Source organism: Microcaecilia unicolor, chromosome 13 (genome assembly GCF_901765095.1).
Source record: "Microcaecilia unicolor chromosome 13, aMicUni1.1, whole genome shotgun sequence".
In the NCBI taxonomy this organism is placed as follows: domain Eukaryota; kingdom Metazoa; phylum Chordata; class Amphibia; order Gymnophiona; family Siphonopidae; genus Microcaecilia; species Microcaecilia unicolor.
This window is the reverse complement of record NC_044043.1, coordinates 41,522,885-41,541,601: the sequence shown is the minus strand read 5'-3', so window position 1 is coordinate 41,541,601 and position 18,717 is coordinate 41,522,885. Positions and strand designations below refer to the sequence as shown.

Below are 18,717 nucleotides of genomic sequence, written 5' to 3'. Positions count from 1 at the left end.
ACATACTCTGTAATCTTCCCCTACTATTTCTCCTATTATTGCCTTGTCTTGAGGTCTGTGCTTGTACTGCTTTGTCCCCACGTTTACAATGTTATGATTTTATTACTGTAAACCATTTAGACTTTTACTTGTATATAAGCGGTATATCAAATAAATTGAACCTTTATGTGTAGCAGAGCTCCTACAAATGTCAACTGAGTTGACAAGCTCAAGTGGGAAGTGTGATAATTTATGATGAACTCTGATGATGTCAGCACTCAAAAGATTTGCACGTTGATCTTTGAGCTCTATCCTGAGATGAGCTCTTGATCAACAACCACACAAGCCAGTCTGGCCAGAAGCACCATTACTATAGCTAGGCATTTGGTGAACATACATGAAGCGCATATAGGACCAATTGTCACACCACAATATTGATAGTGGTGTTTTCTTATTACTGATATGAGATATCTCTTGTGACTGGGATGTTATCTCTATTTAAATGTAAGATTCTTATAGGTCCAGAGGACAAAGTCTCCTTTCTAAATAAAAGTTATGGAAATGCCCAGGGAAATCATCTTGTTCTTCTTCTGAATCACAAACTTGTTCAGGTCTCTTAGGTTTAGAATGGGGCCATATCTTCCTGTTTTCTCTGGAACCAGGAAATACTTGAATAAAATCCCCTTGTGGAATAAGTGTGACCATACTGGTCTCTAAGAGAGAGGAGAGCTCTTTTATAAATAGTTCCTAATGTTAAGAGTGTGACCAACAGATTTTTAATTTTAAGATGTTTCAAATAAGTGTAATTTATACCATTCCAAATTATTCAGAGAGCTCAAAAGTCCAAGGCTATGCTATATGATATGTAAAACTTCAGTTTGCCCACAACTGTTAGGTCATCCGGGAGAGACACTAGTTACATCCAGTGTTTTCTTTGTGCCGGTACGCACCAGTACGGCGTACCGGCACCTTTTTTCTGCAGGCCAGCTCACCTGCCTGCTCGCTTCTGTTCGTGCACCCGGCCGTGCTCCCTACGTTGCAAAACTTTTGTTTACCCGATGTCGTGGCGAACCGGCAGTGAAAGCAGCAGGCAGACTTGCCTCGTCGTCGCTCGCTTCGCTTCCCTCTCGCTTCCTTTCTGCGAGGGTGGGACACGCTGAGAGGGAAGGGAAGAAAGCGACGAGGAGGTGAGCCTGCCTGCTGCTTTCACTGCCGGTTCACTGCAACTTTGGTAAACAAAAGTTTTGCAACGCAAGGGAGCACAGCCGGGTGCACGAACGGAAGGGAGCGGGCAGGTGAGGGTGGGCAGGTGGGGCTGGGGTTTGAATGATCTCGGGGGCAGGTGGAGGATGGGGCGAGTCAGTGGACATGGGAGGGGGATGATGGGGCAAAAGAGAATAGCTGGACATTGAGGGGAGAGAGGAGAGGAGAATCGCTGGACATGGATGGGAAGGGAGGACAGGGGGAGAGAGGAGACATGGATTGGATGGGATGGCAGGGGAGAGAGAATTGCTGGACATGGATAGGAAGGCAGGACAGGGGGAGAGAGGAGACATGGATTGGATGGGATGGCAGGGGAGAGAGAAGAATTGCTGGACATGGATAGGAAGGCAGGGAAGAGAGAATTGCTGGACATGGATAGGAGGAGAAGGCAGGGAAGAGAGAATTGCTGGACATGGATAGGAGAAGGCAGGGTAAGAGAGAATTCCTGGACATGGATAGGAGGGAAGGGCAGAGAAGAATCGCTGGACATGGATGGGATGGGAAAGCAGGGGAGAGGAGAATCGCTGGACATGGGAGGGGAGAGAGGAGACATGCTGGACATGGATGGAGGGGAGGGCAGGGGAGAGAGGAAAAAGGCTGGAAATGGATGGATGGAGGGGTTGGCGGGGAGAGAGGAGAAATGCTGGACTTGCATGGAGAAGAGGGGAGAGAGAATTATTGCTTTATATGGATACAGGGGAGGGAACAGAGAGGAGAAATGCTGGACATGGATGAAGGGAAGGAGAGAGGAGAAGTGCTGGACATGGATGGAGGGGAAGAAAGAAAAAAGAAGATGCACATGGATGGAGGGGAGGAAAGAAAAAAAAAAGATGCACATGGATGGAGATGAGGGAAAGGGAAGAAAGGAGAAAAACTGCACGTGGATGGAGAAAATAGGCAAAAGCTGGACCAGCTTTTACTTATGGATGCAGGGCAAGAAATGGAGAAAAGTAAAGAAATAAACGGAAAGGAAGCCCTGGAAACAGAGTTAAGAGAACAGATAGATAGCAGCAGAATCATAGACTGGGACCAATATGGATAGAAAAACAAAGTCACCAGACAACAAAGGTAGAAAAAAATCATTTTATTTTCATTTTAGTGTTTGGAATATGTCCAATTTGAGAATTTACATCTGCTGTCTTATTTTGCACTGGGTATACTGGAGCTGTAACAGCTTAGAAATTATTTATAATGAAAAAAATCACGTTATTTTTTTTCTCCTATACTAGTATAATATTTTCAATTATGTCTGTTTATATGCGCCATGGCTGGTGTGGCTAATGTGGGTGTGGCTATCATAGGGGCAGAGCCATATGTGGTGATCCCACCCATAATGAGTACTGGCACCTTTTTTTCTACAAAAAAAGCACTGGTTATAGCCTTCTGAAACCAGTCAAAACCCTGTCCCTGGTTTTAGCTGTGAAGCTGGCTTTTGGCCCCTCTGCTGTTTAAGATGAGAACAAGGTTCCTGCTATGTGGGATGATTATAATGGAGTAGAGGATACCTTGTCATTTAATACTCAAAATGTCTTCTGGATACCTTATCTGTAAACCTCCTTTGAGTGTTTCACAGTGTTCTTTAATAAGAGTAACTGCCTTCTTAACCTTATCTCTAAACAGATCCACTTCTCTGCATAGCATTTGCAAGCTTTTCCGGTATGTCATAATAAAGGTCGGATTCTTTCAATGCTGTTTCAAAAGCATCAAATATTGATCTGACCACATGCTTTCCCATATTCCTTCCCTTGGTTCACTAGCAACTTAAGTTCTATTGATTTCTTGTGAGAGAGAGAATCTGTGAGATCTTTTACCTGTATAGGTTGTCTTGCATATACTGGCTCATGAAGAGTAAGAAATTAAAAACATAAAAGCTGCAATACTTGGTCAGAACAAAGGTCCATCTAGGTTAGTATTTTGTTTCTAACAGTGGCCAAGCCAGGTCACAAGTACCTGGGAGAATCCCAAAAAGTATTAAGATTCCATGCTACTTATCCCCAGGGACAAGCAATGGCTTCCTCCATGTCTACCATAATGGTTTATGGACTTTACCTCCAGGAACTCGTCCAAATCGTTTTTAAACACAGCTACACTAATTGCTTTTATCACATCTTCCAGCAATGAGTTCCAGAACTTAACTACTCAGTGAAAACATTTCAAATGTACTACTATGTAACTTCATTGTGTGTCCCCTAGTCTTTGTATTTTTTGAAAGAGTAAACAATTGATTCGTGTTTACCTGTTTCATTCCACCCAGAATTTTATAGACCTCTATCATCTCTCCCCTCAGCTGCCTCTTTTCCAAGCAGAAAATCCATAATCTCTTTAGCCTTTTCCACACAGGGGAGTCATTCCATCCCCTTAACCATAGTGGCTGACCTTCTCTGTAACTTTTCTAATTCTGCTATATTTTATTAAGTTTAATTTAAATTTACAAGCACCAACTTGAAAAGAAAGGCACAAAAAGCATTAACAGAAAAAAAAATCAAGTAACAAATTTCAAACAAGAAACAATAATGTGCTACTTAGACCACAATAGGAAGAGGGGGAGAGAGGAAAAAAATCCTTGAAGCTTCAGGATACATAAAAAGGAAAAAATAAGAAGGATATTGTCTTATACAGAAGGAAGCATAAAGAATACTTACTAAACAATCCCCCAAATATTCCCCTTTACAGAGACCTGAGTTTGTGGAAGGTTGTTGTCTTTTTGAATCTATTAGGAACTGTAGCTGGTCAGAATAAAAAAAAACATATTTAGTTGAGGCAATAACTACTAAACATTTACCAGGAAAACGTAAATGGAGAGTTCCACGCAAGGACTAGATTTGCTGTTGGAGCACCAGAAACCTTGTGTTGATCTTACAAGATGTGGGAAAATCCAATTTTTTTGTCCCATAAATAATAGATTCTTGTTACAAAAATAAAGAAGCAGAATATAGTTATGGTCTTGAGGAAAAACAAAAGTCACTATCAGAGTAGAACAACTAACCACTTCTGAATCAGATTGTTACAAATAAGTAGTCAAATCCAAACTATCCTGTGTCAAATCTGCATTCTGGCCAGTAGCAGCTTCACTCTGGGCAGCTCCTAATTCTTTTTCTGAGGGACATAGTAGACCTTTGCAAAAGGAGGAATTGCTTCTTTAGGTACATGCAAAGCCTCTTCCAAATACTTCTTCAATAAATCAATAGCTGACATTACAGGGTGTTTAGGAAAATTCAAGAGACGTAAATTAAGAAAACGTTATGAATTCTCTACTGTCTCAAGCTTCCTATGAACTTGAATCTTATCTTTAATCAAGACACACTATGAGAATGTGCTTCATTCATTTGCCCTTTGAGCTTATCCAATCTCACCAGGGTTGATGTAAGGGTTCCTGATAAATCAGTTGAGTTCTTCTGATTAACAGCCACAGCTACCATAAGCACAGCAATAGACTTATGTAAAAGGGTAATAGCATCCCACAATGAACTCAGAGTCACTGTAGATGGCTTCTCCAAAGGAGACGTAAATTAAAGGCTCCAAGCTGCCTAGCCCTGATTCGGGCTGATTCTGCTATGTACTTGCAGTTGCTCCCGCCAACCTTTCAGCACCAGGAGCCCTCTGCTCTACAGAGGTTATGCTGGGCATCTCTACTCCTGTATGGACACTCTCTTCAGAAGCTGACGTGTTGAATAGCGACAAGCATTGTTGCAGATCCGAATCGGAAGACGCCAACTGTGGAGGAGGTGAGGCTGTACAATGGACCAGACTCAGCGTTGTTTTGGCTCCCCAAGAGATGTTGCTTCACAACGATGGTAAACAGGTGAGTAGCTCTGGGATAGTAGCCTACCTGAAAGGCAGCAATAGCTGAGATTCAGAGGGGAAATCTTGAGCTTTCCCCTTGCGTTTCCTTCACCATACTGGGAGAAAGCCTCGGAGCTAAACTCACCTGCTGCTTTCTTCAGGATGCTATGTTGGCCACTCCCCCCTCCTATACATTTGTTGAAATGCGGCAACCAGAATGGAACAGAGCTCAAGAGATAATTTCACTATGGAGCGATACAGGGGCATTATGATATGCTTTGTTTTCTTTTCTATTCCTTTCCTAATAATTCCTAAGATTCTGTTTGCTTTTATGGCTGCAAACACACACTGAGCAGATTTCAACCTATTGTCCACAAAGATACCTTGATCTCTTTCCTGGGCGGTGCCTCCTAATATGGCACCTAGCATCACATGACTACAATTTGGGTTATTTTTTTCCAATGTGTACTGCATTACACTTGTCCACATTAAATTTCATCCATCATTTGGATGACCACTCTTTCAGTGTCCTAAGGTCCTCCTGCAACTTCTCACATTCCGCGTGTGAATTAACAACGTAGAAAAAGTTGTCTCATCTGCAAATTTGATCACCTCACTTGTTCCCATTTCCACATCAATTACAAATATGTTTAAAAGCATAAGTTCCAGAACAGATCTCTGTGGTAACCCCATTTATGTTTACACACAAAATAAGCTTCAGACAGTGCAAGTGTGGTAAAGATCCGGAACTCTCTGCATAAAGATACCGATGGAAATGTTTCATACAGAATACTGACTTTTCCAAATGTGGTAACCAGGCATTTAAAAAAAAAAAAAAGATTTTTTTTATCTTAACTGGAAATCAAAACAATATGCTTAAGATGAATAACATTCCTCGGGTGACAAGTGGAAATTTTAGAATGGATGAACGCACAGCTATACTCATGCCAACAAAAACATATATCTAGATAAGGTTAACTGCTCAAACACTATCTGTTTTTGTTGAGCAGGAATTGCCTCCAAAATTTAGAGTCAGCATCAATGACAGTTCTGCAGTCCTAGGAAACACTGCTGATCAACTGGCTGTAGACACCCCCGGTCTCCCTCCCTCATTCCACCACCCACTAAATCGCAGCAGAATGCAGCTGAAAGAGCCAAGCACAGTCTAAAAAACAACACTGAAGCTTCTGAATGGAATAAAGCAGAATGCAATCTTAAAAACAGCTTTTCAGAGAAAACATGCATTGATCCTGGACATTAGCATTAAGGTAAGTCTTGTTTCCTTGTTTAAAAATGCAGCTACTTACTACAGGTCTTAATGCCTGTGATAAAGTTCAAGACGTCACTTCATTTAAAACTGAATTTCAGTTTAGACTTCTTTCATTTATCTATGTTAAAGATCCCACGTTTTATATAACTGAAATTGTTTTTGAGATGCTTATTTTTTTCAAAGTGGTCAGATGACTACACCTTCAAAGATGCAGATTTCAATATACAGATACAGAATCAAATAGATTTTCTTTACAGTAGTAGTTTTTACATTCGTAGCATTTTAAGCAACACATTTCAATTTGAAATAACAACCCTGAATGGCAATAGACAAGCATTTTTACACAGCTTGTTATTTTCCTAAGCAGCACCAATACTCGGAGCCATGTTTCCTTAGTCAAATGAAATCACATCATCTGTTGTGTAAGTGGCTTGACATCAAAACAGGCAATTCTGCAGGCATCTCACATACTAAGCAGGTGAGAAGCAAACATCGATTGTATCTATGTGTGGGGAGATGGAAGTGGAACAAACATGTTTCCTCAAAGAACAGAATTAAAATCTGGTAGCACAGCAGAAACTGCTTATTAAATAGCAGCTTAGATATTATACTTTGCTTGAGATTTCCCTATTAATGGTCAACACAGCACCTGTTTGTTACATAAATAGCATGAACTGCCACAACCTACATTTATTTAACATTTTTGTTTATTTTGAGCCAACAGTGGAACCTGAGAAAATGAAAGTATCTACCTGCCTGTCGATCCTCCTACTCACACTACCCACTATTCTGAGTCTCTGTCCCTCTGACTGTCTGTGTTTGGGAAGCAGCAGGAATGTGGATTGCTCAGGCAGGAACTTGACTGCGTTGCCATATAGTCTCCAGGACAACATTACATCCTTAAATCTCTCTCACAATCAATTCATTAATCTTGACAATCAGTTGACTCGGTTCACCAATTTGAGGACACTGGATATATCACAGAATTTGCTTACAAGCTTGCCTTCTAATCTACCTAGATCACTATGGGAACTATATGCCATAAACAACAATATTAAAACTCTCCTTAAGTCTGATACAGCTTATCAGTGGAATCTAAAATTCCTTGATGTCTCTAAGAATAAGATACAGAGGGCTGTGCTCATCAACAATACTTTGACCAGCCTAAAATTTCTCAATCTAAGCACCAACAAACTCTGGACAGTTCCAACAAACATGCCATATTATCTAGAGACTGCAGATTTATCAAACAATTTCCTGACCCAAATCCTTCCTGGTACACTCATGAGACTACCACACCTCAAAAGCCTCTATCTTCATGGCAATGGATTCACATACATACCCGATAAGTCCTTTGACCAACTCTTTCAATTGCAAATGATCACACTTTATGATAATTCCTGGCAATGCAATGAAAAGCAAAGCATTGCTTACCTGTTAACATGGATAATGAAGACAACTGCACATGTGAATGGGTATCCGTGTTCTAATCAAAGCATGTTTGGAGAGAATGCCACATTACACATGTCAACCCCAAAGGAAAACGCAGAGGCAGCAGCAACACAATTTCCTCTTCTGTCAGTAGAACCATCAAAGGTAACAAAACTACACAAACAACTGCCAGCTGAAGAAAACTTGCTCATGGCTACTCTGAGTAATGCTACTGTAATAAGTGCAAGCACAAATGGCCCTTTTATAACTGATGAAGAAGGCTCTGCTGCTGAAAATAAAAATTCTTACATAACCCTAGCAGCAGGCAACACCTTCATCAAAGTTTCACTTTCAAAAAGCTCCGAGAATGCTAAGGAGACAAGACCATCAAACCCTCCAGTAAACCAAATCATTAGTAATATAATCTCAACACATTTACCTGAGGAGGTTCAACAAAGCACAATTATCTTGTCAAGGAAAGATGAAACTACCACTAGCACATCTGACCACCACAAACCTTTTTCTGGAAGTATGTGTAAAGTATTTGCCTTTGGTCTCATACTATTTAATATCTTGGCACTGCTAATTGCCTAAGGATTGATTTGCTATCGGCAGATTCTTTGTGTTTTGATGTAGTTTTAGATTTATAAAAATGGTAAAGGTTTTTAAACGATGTGTTTAGTGTCACACTGACATTTTTTGAATAAATAAATGCAGCACTCAGATTTGAATTTATGGAAGTTATCAGGTTTACAACAAAATATCTGAAAATAAAATTGCTTGTGCAGATATACCCTGTGTTGTTTGGCTTGCTGTGCAATGTATGATTCACTGTGGTCCAACAGTATAAACTGAATGGCAACTATGAGAATCTTGATGACCTGCAGAATCAGTTTGTAGGACTTCCCGTGTTATAAGATCTGAACTTTCATGTTTTAAAATTTAAGCCCCTTTTTAATTGGCCTACAGAATTTCACTATGATCAGCGTGGTTACCTGTATTACAATTAGAGTTTGCACAGACTACTGAAGTTGACCTCTCTGACTCTAATCCTGTCCCTTCTCTCGTAGTATGAATATTCTTTATTTTAATGGTGTTCCTTTCTGAAACATGGTAATGTCTTTGATTTTATTGTGTACACCCCTGTGATCTGTGTGACAGAAATGGTGGTACATCAAATTTGAAATAAAGTATACTATGAACACACCATCTCCTTGCAGTGAGTGCAGAATACAACAGATATAGAAGTTTACAGTTATAAAAATGATTTCTGTAGCCTCTGGAATTGCGTTACATAAATAAAAAGTGCTGTTTGTGTGGTCATGTTTTGAATACATGAAAACTGTAAACAGTACATGCTGTTTATCTCTAGCACATGCAAATAGACACCAGAGTACAGGAGAGCTGCAGCCATGCTATTCAAGGTGATGTCAGATTTTTGTACCTGCCTTTACCCATAGGGTTCACCTTGAATAGCATGGCCAGAAGAACAGGAACAACTGAGCATCATTCCTGTCCCCTAATACCTCAGCTTACCCTGGGGGGGGGGGGGGGGGGGGGGGAGAGGGGGATGCAAGCCAGAGGTCATGGAGAACCAGAAACTTTCCAAATCAGCCAGGTGGTGAGGTGGAGCAAAGAATGTTTTGGGAAACTGGAATATGTCGGGGTAATTGGGTAAAAGCTAAAGGCAGCTATGCACCACATCAATTTTGACTACAGTAAAAAATTAAACACATTGCTGGTTTGGCCTTTCAATAGCCAATTTTCTACATAGAAGTGCAACATGCACTTTGTTTTGTGACAAATTTGCAAATTTCAGGTTTTGATTTACCCTTTGAATTTCCTTTAGGCATGAGAATGAACAGTCAACTGTATCAAAATCTTCAATAAAATACCAGGGAATGACCTTTGAAATCTTATTAAGCATTTGCCCTAATGGACAGAAGAAGCACATTTCCTGACCAGTAAGCTGGTACTTGAAGCCCCTTTTGCTGCTGAATTCTAATTCATGTGACAAACCATGAGCAAAAACTCCCCGAAAGCAAGGCTTATTACCACCATCCAGCTGACTGAACATAAAGACGACAAATGCAAAATTAAAGTTCTTACACTAGAACTTTTCAGAAGAAGTGAACTTAGCTATGCTATTTTACATCGACTGCAGTGATGTGTATTTGAACAGTGGTTGAGTAAAACAAAAAGGGGTGGCCTAATTGCTTGGCACAATGGGTTGGGGTACCAAGAGACTGAAATCAGAGGTCTGCTTCTAACACACCCCGGAGTCATTCAAGTACCTCAAAGGTATAAATAATACACAACCAGCAAACATTTTATCAGTGCTGAGATAGACTCAGGGTAACACCAGAAAATATTTTTTCGACAGAATTCAATGAAGCCTGGGACAAGTCAAGATGATTCTTTGTTGTGAGGAAATGATGGGAAAGGCAACAAAGATTAACAGGGGTTTATGGTATTATTTTAAAAAAGTATATTGGGCAAGACTAGATGGGCCTTACAGAACTTATCTGCCTTTATACTATAGCTTTCTATGTATTGATTTGGCTAGATCTTTAGGGAAGGGATTCATTTGTATAGTTTAGTGCATCATGTGGATACATATTTTAAAATTTTTAATTAACAGGCACAGTAAATCCAGCTGGAATTCACATAATTTTCTTAACATAATCAGGTCAATAAATAACTATGCATGAAGAGTTTCTCTACCTGTCCAAAAAACGTAAAGAAAAATTAGGTGAAAAAACATATACTGTACTTAGCAATCTGATTTCATGCCTCCTAACCACCTTATTGTACAAGCAGTTAAGACAAGAATCAATGTGATTGCTACAGGTAAATAGCCTACTGTTAAAATGGGTTTAGAATATGATTTAACATAACTCAGTAAACCAAGTGAATGGTTGGCTGGCTAGCCCACAAGAAAGGAAAGGGTACTGGGCAACTATAGAAATGATGGAATACAATCAGAACATTTTAACACATAACATTTACCAGTGGAAATGCTTCTGGATTAAAAAAAAACAATCAGAACAAGTTGTGCATTTTAAAAATTGCAAGGCTGGTTAAATTATACATGCACTGTCCCTAGGCAGCTGGACAAATCTATTACAGGTTAATTGGGTCCTAATATAGCTTTGAACTCTGTGGGTGAAGGTAGGTTATGAATGTCTATTACAATCCAACACTGTACAAGAATTAATATTATGTTGGCCACTGCTGAGCAACAGGATGCTGGGCAGTATGGCATTTGAATGTCTCAAATCTTGCAGACTTTACTACATCCTAAAGCCTAGATGCAAATGGTCGGCTACCATTCAGGTCACCGAAAATCAGCTAAACACCATTCTGTGAATACCTTATCACCTTTTTCTGGGCACCATGGAGGTGATATGCTGAAATTCAGGGAGAAGGGAAGGTAAGATGCAGCTGCAATGGTGGTCTCTGCCAGCTAACCAGAACTCATGAGGTTGTGCCTCTGAAACTGCCCTTGCCACAGTCTCTTTGAACTTCCCAGGTTTTAATTAGAAGGGGAAAGGGAGGGGCTGCAGAGACTGTTACTGGTAAAAGAGAACAAAACCTCAAAATTTCCCCTCATAAAAAAACCTGATATGACAAACATTATTCTATTTTTTCTTGTTCCTAATATGACAACGTTGATAGGAAAAATGTTTTACTCTTCTGTTCTTGCAATATAAATACAGCCAATGCACAAAGGAAAAAGAACCACCACATATAAACAATAGGTGACACAATATACCACAAGAAAAGGGTTGGCAAGGGAGCTCAAGCAGCAAGTGCTGTACACTGCCATGTGGAAGGTCCTTGGTTGAATTGTTGAGCTTACCAGGGCTGGTGATGCTACAAGGGCAAGGTTGATTCAATGTTACTGCTTAAGGGTGACACCTACTACCCAGATTCAAGATCCAAGCTTAGAAGGATGGAGCCCCTGTGCGTGGCCCAGGACCATCACTGCAGTGAAAGGGGGGGGGGGGGGGGGGAGAAGAAGGTGCAAGATATAAAGGGGGGGAGCCTATGGGTATGCACTTGCAGCAGATCCTACCAACTGCTCCGTCTGAGCTGGAAGTATATAGGAAGAGGAGAACCCCAAAACCTAGCAACCTAAAATTTGGGGCTTTTCATCCTTTGCATTGTTAAACAGAAGTAAGATTTTCCTCTAATGTACATAAGTACATAAGTAATGCCACACTGGGAAAAGACCAAGGGTCCATCGAGCCCAGCATCCTGTCCATGACAGCGGCCAATCCAGGCCAAGGGCACCTGGCAAGCTTCCCAAACGTACAAACATTCTATACATGTTATTCCTGGAATTGTGGATTTTTCCCAAGTTCATTTAGTAGTGGTTTATGGACTTGTCCTTTAGGAAACCGTCTAACCACTTTTTAAACTCTGCCAAGCTAACCGCCTTCACCACGTTCTCTGGCAACGAATTCCAGAGTTTAATTATGCGTTGGGTGAAGAAAACATTTCTCTGATTTGTTTTAAATTTACTATACTGTAGTTTCATCGCATGCCCCCTAGTCCTAGTATTTTTGGAAAGCGTGAACAGACGCTTCACATCCACCTGTTCCACTCCACTCATTATTTTATATACCTCTATCATGTCTCCCCTCAGCCGTCTCTTCTCCAAGCTGAAAAGCCCTAGCCTCCTTAGTCTTTCTTCATAGGGAAGTCGTCCCAGCCCTGCTATCATTTTAGTCGCCCTTCGCTGCACCTTTTCCATGAAAATACTCAATTACAGACTAAAGTAACACATATAGTGATTCTGAGGTTACTATGGTATTGCAGGCTTACCCAAAGGGGACCAAAAGAATACACAACATATGTCTTCCATAGCCTCATACACCATGCAAAATAAAATATTAGAGCTGGCATTCTGAATTCCATCACGACTTAGTTTCTGTTGAATTAATGAATCTGACATATCAAGGGTAAGGATGACAATTGTTTCTTTGTATTAAGCACAGGAAATACACCCACAGAATTCTAATGGCAGAAGTAACCCTGAAATGTCCTTCACAGACTGATATTGTGTGTATAAAGTAACCACTTTTATTAAACTAAGCATCTTCTGACTCCCAATTTTACACCACCAGCTTGGCTTTTCAGGATGATCAATTTGTATTTAAATAATATTAACTAGCAGAGGACTGGTGTAATATGCACAGAAATAGAATGCCACTAAAACAAAGATATAAATAGTCACATTTAAGACAAAGATCTCCCTGCTGTACATCTGTGATATTACACTGCAATAGACATTCTTTAGAAACAAAAATGCAATATTTTCTTTCAAAGCAGTTTCCTCTTTTGCTTTTACAGTACTGTTAAGCAAGAAACATTGTTCCCCCCCCCCCCCCTCCCAGTGACTCTTAAAGCCTACTAGTTCAAAAACACATGGACTCTACCAGAACAAAGAGATAAAAATCCAAGTAGAAAAGAATCAACATAGTCCACTGTACTATATGCTTTCTCTATATGTACCAGCAGGACAAGGGTTTCTCAAACTGTGATACTTGAGCATAGGAGGAGAAAATAGTTATGAGGACTAGTACGTGGTGTATTATGAGTCCTTGTTTATGAACACATCCCTCACAATGCAAAACAGAGTCTGATTTGAAGTCTTTCTGAAAGAAAATTAAGAGAGGTAATTAAATTTGCTGATGACACACAGTTATTCAAAGTCGTTAAATCGCGGGAGGATTGTGAAAAATTACAAGAGGACCTTGCGAGACTGGGCGTCTAAATGGCAGATGACGTTTAATGTGAGCAAGTGCAAAGTGATGCATGTGGGAAAGAGGAACACGAATTATAGCTACATCATGCAAGGTTCCACGTTAGGAGTCACCGACCAAGAAAGAGATCTAGGTGTCGTCGATGATGATACGTTGAAACCTTCTGCTCAGTGTGCTGCTGCGGCTAAGAAAGCAAATAGAATGTTAGGTATTATTAGGAAAGGAATAGAAAACAAAAATGAGGATGTTATAATGCCTTTGTATCGCTCCATGGTGCGACCGCATCTCGAATATTGTGTTCAATTCTGGTCGCCGCATCTCAAAAAAGATATAGTGGAATTAGAAAAGGTGCAAAGAAGGGTGACGAAAATGATAAAGGGGATGGGATGACTTCCCTATGAGGAAAGGCTAAAGCGGCTAGGGCTCTTCAGCTTGGAAAAAAGGCAGCTGAGCGGAGATATGATAGAGGTCTATAAAATAATGAGTGGAGTTGAACGGGTAGATGTGAAGCGTCTGTTTACACTTTCCAAAAATACTAGGACTAGGGGGCATGTGATGAAGCTACAATGTAGTAAATTTAAAATGAATCGGAGCAAAATGTTTCTTCACTCAATGTGTAATTAAACTCTGGAATTCGTTGCCAGAGAATGTGGTAAAAGCGGTTAGCTTAGCAGAGTTTTAAAAAGGTTTGGACGGCTTCCTAAAGGAAAAGTCCAGACCGTTATTGAATGGACTTGGGGAAAATCCACTATTTCTGGGATGAGCAGTATAAAATGTTTTGTACTTTTTTGGGATCTTGCCAGGTATTTGTGATCTGGATTGGCCACTGTTGGAAACAGGATGCTGGGCTTGATGGACCTTTGGTGTTTCCTAGTATGGCAATACTTATGTACTTATGTACTATGCTGTTTGAAAAATTTCTTCAGTTATGAGGAGGTGATACAGAAGTGGATATGGATACAGTTAGGGCGAGGTACTATAACCATGAAAAAGGTAACTGGTGTGTTTTATGTTTGTCTATATTTTCTGTTTAAAATCTTTTTATTAGAGAAAAAAAACCATTACAAAAGGAAGCAAATTTAACTACTTCAAGTATAAATAACAAATATGCTTATAACACTCTCCTCCTCACATCTCTTAAAAACAGGTATTTGTGTCTGTACCAAGACAAAAGAAAATATTCAAAAATTTTCACAACTCCCTCTCACCTTCCGTCCTTCACATTCCCCCTTAAATATGTTTGTACCAGAAATATAGCCAATGCTAGTAGTGTAGCCCACAGGAGATGGAGTTTGTGCTGTTATGCTCCCTCCACCATTAATCCTAAGTTGTGTTCTGTGTTGTCATCCCCCCTCTTCTATTCCCTTTCCCCAAAATGCTCTCCACCTCCCTATCCCACCCCTCCCATGTTTGCCTACATTTTGATATCTGTTTTACTGTAAACTGCATACAATACTTTGATGAAAAGTGTACATAACTTTTAAATAAAAAGTAAATTAGGGCTGCACATTAATTGTTGTGCTGCATTTCAATTAAAATTGTTAATTGTAATTAATCACACAATTAAAGATATTTTATTTGCAGCTCCTTGTGACTCTGGATAAGTCACATATCTCTCCATTACCCCAGGAATAAAATAAGTACCTGTATATAATATGTAAACCGCTTTGATTGTAAACACAAAAAGATGGTATATCAGATTCCATCCCCCTTCCCTAAAAGGCTGATGATCTCCCTCCCTCTGAAGTTTTCTCCGGATACCAACAGAAGACCAACTGGCATGGTGGTGGTTGGGGAGGAAAGACACCGGATCATGCCGATGTGATTAATTATTTTTAATAGCGATTAATAATTAATGTATTGGTTGAAAAGTTAACTGTGATTAACTTGCAGCCTTACATAATTGTAGTTAACATTGCGATTAACATGGTATTTATTAACCATGATTTAAAAAAATTATTGCAGCTAATAAAACTAATCACATTACAGTGTCTCCTGCACGATGTCACTGTTTGTATCCTCCCAGCATCTCTCCCTTTGTCTTCCACTCACATCCCCATCCGCAGAATGAGCTGGCTTCTCTCCCTCTCACTGGGTCTACCTTAAATCTGGTCTTCTAGAGGTCCCCAGCAGTGGCAGCAAAATATATATATACTAGTAAAACATGCCCGTTTCTTGCGTTAATGAAACGGGCGCTAGCACGGTTTCCCTCCGAACCTCCCCCCTCCCTACTCACCCCTTTCGGCATTCTGATGGCACTGGCTGCCATTGTTGCGGACCTCGGCACGCCACCTGCAATCTGCTGCGTCGTTGGTTGTGAAGCCACTGATGCCTTTGCTCCGCCCTTGACGTCATCACGTTTGACGCGAAGGCGGGGCCCCAACACAGTGTTTTCGGTGGCTTCACCACCACGAAGGCTTCGAACCGGAAGGAAGTGCCCGGAGGACCTGACAGTGACGTCAGTGTCCTCAGAACGTTGAGGGTGAGTTTTATTATATAGGATGTATATGCTGCCTGCTGCATAGCGCTCCCTCTGACGCAGCTTTCAGTTTCTGCACTGATGGGATAGGCCAGGGGGAAAGCTCCAGAGCAGAATGTAGGTAGAATATGTGTTCTGTCGCTGCCAGGGACCTCTAGAAGGTAGATCCTGTGGGAGGGGGCCTGAGAAAGAGGGGGAGATGCCAAACTATGGGAAAGGGGGAGCAGAAGGGAGGGAGAGAGCTAATGGAGAGGGATAGAGGGTTTGGGAGAGAGAAATGCTAGACAATGGGAGGGAGGGAAGAGAGAAAGAGTCCTGGACCACTGGGAGGGGGGGACAGAAGGGAAGAGAAGCAGTCAAATGTCAGGCTACAAGGTTTGGGGAGGAGATGCTGGGAATGGTGGAACCATATGGAATATTTTAATTTTTTTTGGAGGGGGGGTTAGGTAGGAAACACTTGTTTCTAATGCTACAGTTAAATTGATTTATGGTTTAACTAGATCTGACTCTGTGCAAAGATATTATTCTTTGTTACACTGACTGCAGATTAAGGCACAGATTGATTTCCAATTGTGTGTTACGGTTTTCAAACGTTTGACTGGTGAGGCTCCTGTATATGATGCAGTTTTTAACTTTACTTCATGGTGTCACTTCGAGATATAATACTAAGGACCAAATCTTATTATGTCTTCTGGAAGTAACTAAGTTGAGGTAAACATCATTCTGCATCTTTACAATATCAAATGGCATCAACATGGAATGGGTTACCTTTATCGCTTAGAGCCTGTAAATATTATCTGAGTTTCTGAAAACGTCTGAAAGTGTTGCTTTTTGATAAATGTGGTCTTTCAAACTTTTGATTTTAAATAGTATGAATTATTATGCAGTTTATTGTCAGCATATTATATATTTTTTTTTAGTTCTTAACATAATGTAATTCTTGAATGTTTTGGTTCGGTTCTCTTTTTCTGTAATCCACCTTGAACTGTAAAGATTGTGGAGGAATAGAAAACTTGAAATGACATAACAATATTGGTCCTTTAATTGCAAGATTAATCACGATTTAAATTTTGAATCAAACTATCAATCGTGTTTAAATATTTCACTCAAATGCAGCCCTAAAATAAATATATCTGTTGATAAGTTCAGAAAAATAATTGCCACTAATATAAATTTATTAGCTTTCAGACTACACACACACTTGGAAAAAGTAAGCTGCGATTGCTATCAACATTTCTCTATCTTTTTTTTTTTTTGTTACATTTGTACCCTGCGCTTTCCCCACTCATGGCAGGCTCAATGCGGCTTACATGGGTCAATGGAGGGTTAAGTGACTTGCCCAGAGTCACAAGGAGCTGCCTGTGCCTGAAATGGGAATTGAACTCAGTTCCCCAGGACCAAAGTCCACCACCCTAACCACTAGGCCACTCCTCCACTTGCATGCACTGTTTCTAACAAAGGGAGGTCCACAAAACTACGGACCAGTGAACCTGATGTCGGTGCCAGGCAAAATGCTAGAAGTTATCCCGAAGAGCAAAATTACTGACCATCTGGATAGACACAGATTAATGGAGCAGAGCAAGGGAAGTCTTGCCTCACCAATCTATTAGATTATTTTGAAGGGATTAAAAGGTATGTGGACATACGGGTTAATTAAAAAAAGTTGCCTAAAGTTAGGCACCAAATTATTGTGCACCAAACATGAATCCTTTAACAGTAATTACATGCATAACTGATGTTATAGAATACTAGTGCAAGTTGCCATTTAGGCACAAGCATTTACACCATGTCAATAGCAGATGGTAAATGCTCATGTCTATATGCAACAGTTGCATGATTCTATAAAGTTAACACATAAGTGTTAGGTATGCCTCTGCCCTCTCCCACAGGCATGCCCCCCCCCCCCCTTCCAACTGCACATGACCGAAATTGTGAACCAACTTTACAGAACAGTGACTAGGTGCAGTTATGTGCATAAGTGCAAACTGGTGCAGATGAACTCAAATTACAGCCAATTATTGTTTGAGATAATTATGGCCTAATTAATGTCACTTACATGTGCAACTGCTAGTATTCTATAAGCTATGCATGCAAAATTGCACATAAGTTGAATAAATTTACATGCAAAATTACAGAAAGAGGGGGGTTAGTGTATTTATTTAGAGCATTTTTACTATACCACCTTAATTTATAGGTAGATCTAGGTGGATTACAATTCTAATAATAAAACAATTAATGGAAACTAGGAAATGGAACTGGATTTTCAAAAGGTAATTGACAAAGTACTTCACGAGAGACTCCTGAGAAAATTAAAAAAAAAAATCACAGGACAAAAAGCAATGTTTGGATCACACAAACAGGATTAATATTAGAACCAACTCTATAATACCCTGAAGTTGAGTGGTTCCAATATGTACATCAAAGAAATAGTGATGGGAAGGGAAGGGAATTGGAACTTGATATATTGCCCTTCTGTGTTTTTTTGCAACTACATTCAAAGCGATTTACATAGCATATACAGGTACTTATTTATACCTGGGGCAATGGAGGGTTAAGTGACTTGCCCAGGAGCTGCAGTGGGAACACCTCAGAGGGAACAGTAGGGACATGGGGACACCTCAGTGTTCATAATCCTAATTAGTTACACCCAGCAAGGTTTTAAAATGAACTAAAACCATCATCTAAACCACGAACCCATTCATTTTTTTTCCAAAACAAAATAACCAGCGAAAGTTTCAATC

General features: G+C 40.2%; 2 protein-coding genes across 3 annotated transcripts in view; one reads left to right on the top strand and one right to left on the bottom strand.

Moving 5' to 3' along the window:
- Positions 1-18,717, bottom strand: part of NF1 (neurofibromin 1) — a 464,504-nt gene that overhangs the window by 145,327 nt on the left and 300,460 nt on the right.
- Positions 6,024-8,873, top strand: OMG (oligodendrocyte myelin glycoprotein). Of its 2 annotated transcripts, none has more exons than XM_030222526.1 (2): positions 6,024-6,293; positions 7,020-8,873. In XM_030222526.1, the coding sequence occupies exon 2, from the start codon at positions 7,034-7,036 to the stop codon at positions 8,318-8,320; it is 1,287 nt and encodes a 428-aa protein (XP_030078386.1). In that variant the 5' UTR covers positions 6,024-6,293; positions 7,020-7,033; the 3' UTR covers positions 8,321-8,873. The 2 variants fall into 2 exon arrangements, with proteins under 2 accessions (XP_030078386.1, XP_030078387.1); XM_030222527.1 differs by having other exon boundaries at positions 7,013-8,873.

Bases quoted from the DNA above. Each gene is read 5' to 3' on its own strand.
- OMG (XM_030222526.1), top strand. From the start codon at position 7,034: ATGAAAGTATCTACCTGCCTGTCGATCCTCCTACTCACACTACCCACT.